The sequence below is a fragment of the Malurus melanocephalus genome, unplaced genomic scaffold (assembly GCF_030028575.1).
Source record: "Malurus melanocephalus ecotype Western Australia unplaced genomic scaffold, MMel_1.1 scaffold_2601, whole genome shotgun sequence".
Taxonomy (NCBI): domain Eukaryota; kingdom Metazoa; phylum Chordata; class Aves; order Passeriformes; family Maluridae; genus Malurus; species Malurus melanocephalus.
Genome location: NW_026625833.1, coordinates 1 through 2,298, shown reverse-complemented (window position 1 = coordinate 2,298; position 2,298 = coordinate 1). Strand labels below are relative to the sequence as shown.

The following is a 2,298-nucleotide window of genomic DNA, read 5'->3' as shown; positions in this document are numbered from 1 at the left end:
GCCCCAACTCCTCCTGCAGCAGCTCCCCGAGGGTCTCGCTGCGCCCCAAAAGCTGCTGCAGCTGCGCCAGAACCTCCTGCGGGGAAAAATCGGGGGGTTCAGGGGGGAAATTGGGGGGTTCAGGGGAGAAATTGGGGGGTCAGAGGGGAAATTGGGGGGTCGCGACTCTGCCCGGGTCTTCTCCCTGCTTTGGAGTTTCCCCTCTCCCCGATTTGGGGTCTCCCCTCCCCAATTTGGGAGTTCCCGTCTCTACTTTGGGGTCTCCTCCCATGGTTTGGGGTCTTCCCCTCCCTGATTTGGGTGTCTCCTCCCCAGTTTGGGGGTCTTCCCCCCCTGATTTGGGGTCTCTCCTCTCCCTGATTTGGGGCCTCCCCTCCCCAGTTTGGGGGTTCCCGTCTCTGGTTTGGGGTCTCCCCTCCCTGATTTGGGACCTCCCCTCTCTGATTTGGGGCTTCCTCTCCTTGATTTGGGGCCTCCCCTCCCTGATTTGGGGTCTCCTCCCTGGTTTGCGGTTCCCCTCTCCCCAATTTGGGGTCTCCCCTGCCCCATTTGGGGGTTCCCGTCTCTGATTTGGGGCCTCCCCTCCCTGATTTGGGTGTCCCCTCCCCATTTTGGGGGTCTCCCCCTCCTGATTTGGGGTCTCTCCTCTCCCTGATTTGGGACCTCCCCTCTCTGATTTGGGCGTTCCTCTCCTGGATTTGGGGTTCTCCTCTCTGCTTTGGGGTCTCCCCTCCCTGATTTGAGGTCTCTCCCCTCCCCAATTTGGGGGTTCCCGTCTGTGGTTTGGGGTCTCCCCTCCCTGATTTGGGACCTCCCCTCCCCAATTTGGGGATCTCTCTCTGATTTGGGGTCTCCTCACCCTGGTTTGCGGTTCCCCTCTCCCCAATTTGGGGGTCTCTCCTCCCAAATTTTGGGGTCTCCCCCCGATTTGGGGTCTCTCCTCTCCCTGATTTGGGGCCTCCCCTCCCAAATTTGGGGATCCCCTTTCCTGGATTTGCAGTTCTCCTCCCTGCTTTGGGTGTTCCCCCCTGATTTGGGGTCTCCCCTCCCCAGTTTGGGGATCTCCTGTCCCCGATTTGGGTCTCTCCTCTCCCCAATTTGGGGGTCTCCCCCCCTGATTTGGGGTCTCTCCCCTCCCTGATTTGGGACCTCCCCTCCCTGATTTGGGGTCTCCTCCCTGGTTTGCGGTTCCCCTCTCCCCGATTTGGGGTCTCCCCCCCGATTTGGGGGTCTCCCCTCCCCAATTTGGGGTCTCCCCTCCCCCCTCCTCACCCGCCGCTGCCGGTCCAGGCTCTGCAGTTTGGATTGGAGCGCTTGGAGCTGCCGCGCGTGCTGAGGGTCACGGGTTCGATCCTCGCCTGGGACGGGAACGGGGTCAGGGGGCAGGGGGGGACACAGGGGGTGACAGGGTTGGGGACACCAGGGTGACAGTGTTGGGGACACCGGGGTGGCACTGGCATGGCAGGACTAGAAACACTGGGATGACAGGGTTTGGGACACCGGGGTGGCACCAGGGTGGCAGTTTTGGGGACACCGGGATGGCACCGCGGTGGCAGTGTTGGAGACACCGGGATGGCAGGGTTGGTGACACCGGGGTTGGCACCGTGGTGGCAGAGTTGGGGACAGCGGGGTGGCACCAGGATGGCGGGACTGGGAACACTGGGATGGCGGGGTTGGGGACACCGGGATGGCACCGGGATGGCAGTGTTGGGGACACCGGGATGGCACCGCGGTGGCCAGGCTGGGGACACTGCGGATGGCAAGGCTGGGGACACCGGTGTGGCATCAGGATGGCAGTGTTGGGGACACCGGGATAGCAGGGTGGAGGACACAGGAGGGTGGCAGGGTTGGGGACAACGGGGTGGCACCGGGATGGCAGTGTTTGGGACACTGCAGATGGCAAGGCTGGGGACACCGGGCTGGCACCGGGATGGCAGTGTTGGGGACACCTGGGTGATCGTGCTGGGGACACCGGGATGGCACCGCGGTGACAGTTTTGGGGACAGCCCGCCCCTCACCTGCATGGTAGTGCACTTTGTAGCAGAAGTCGAAGGCGTCCTGCAGATCCTCCAGGTGCCGGAATGCGCGTTCGGCCTCCTGCGGGCACCGGGAGGGGTCAGGGGGGTCCCGGGGGGTCCGGGCAGCCCCCGGGGGTCTCGGGACCGGCGGGGGGGTGGTCCCGGTACCTGCAGCGCCGTCTGGAACTCGGTCAAGCGCCGCTCGATTTGCTGCCCGCGGTCACTGTCCGGAGCCGGGCTGGGGGCGGGGGCGGGACCACCCTGTGGGGGGATACGGGGT

General features: G+C 64.5%; 1 protein-coding gene across 1 annotated transcript in view; it reads right to left on the bottom strand.

Annotated features, from left to right (window-relative positions):
* The window catches only part of LOC130587873 (signal transducer and activator of transcription 3.2-like), a gene marked incomplete at both ends in the record, with an annotated part of 5,549 nt that extends 3,270 nt beyond the window's left edge, over nucleotides 1–2,279 (bottom strand). The window contains 4 exon segments of the mRNA XM_057388844.1: nucleotides 1–76; nucleotides 1,273–1,358; nucleotides 2,019–2,097; nucleotides 2,187–2,279. The exon segment at nucleotides 1–76 is cut by the window's left edge and continues 3 nt beyond it. Of these exon segments, the coding sequence (XP_057244827.1) occupies nucleotides 1–76; nucleotides 1,273–1,358; nucleotides 2,019–2,097; nucleotides 2,187–2,279 (334 nt within the window).
* Between the last annotated feature and the right edge of the window lie 19 nt (nucleotides 2,280–2,298).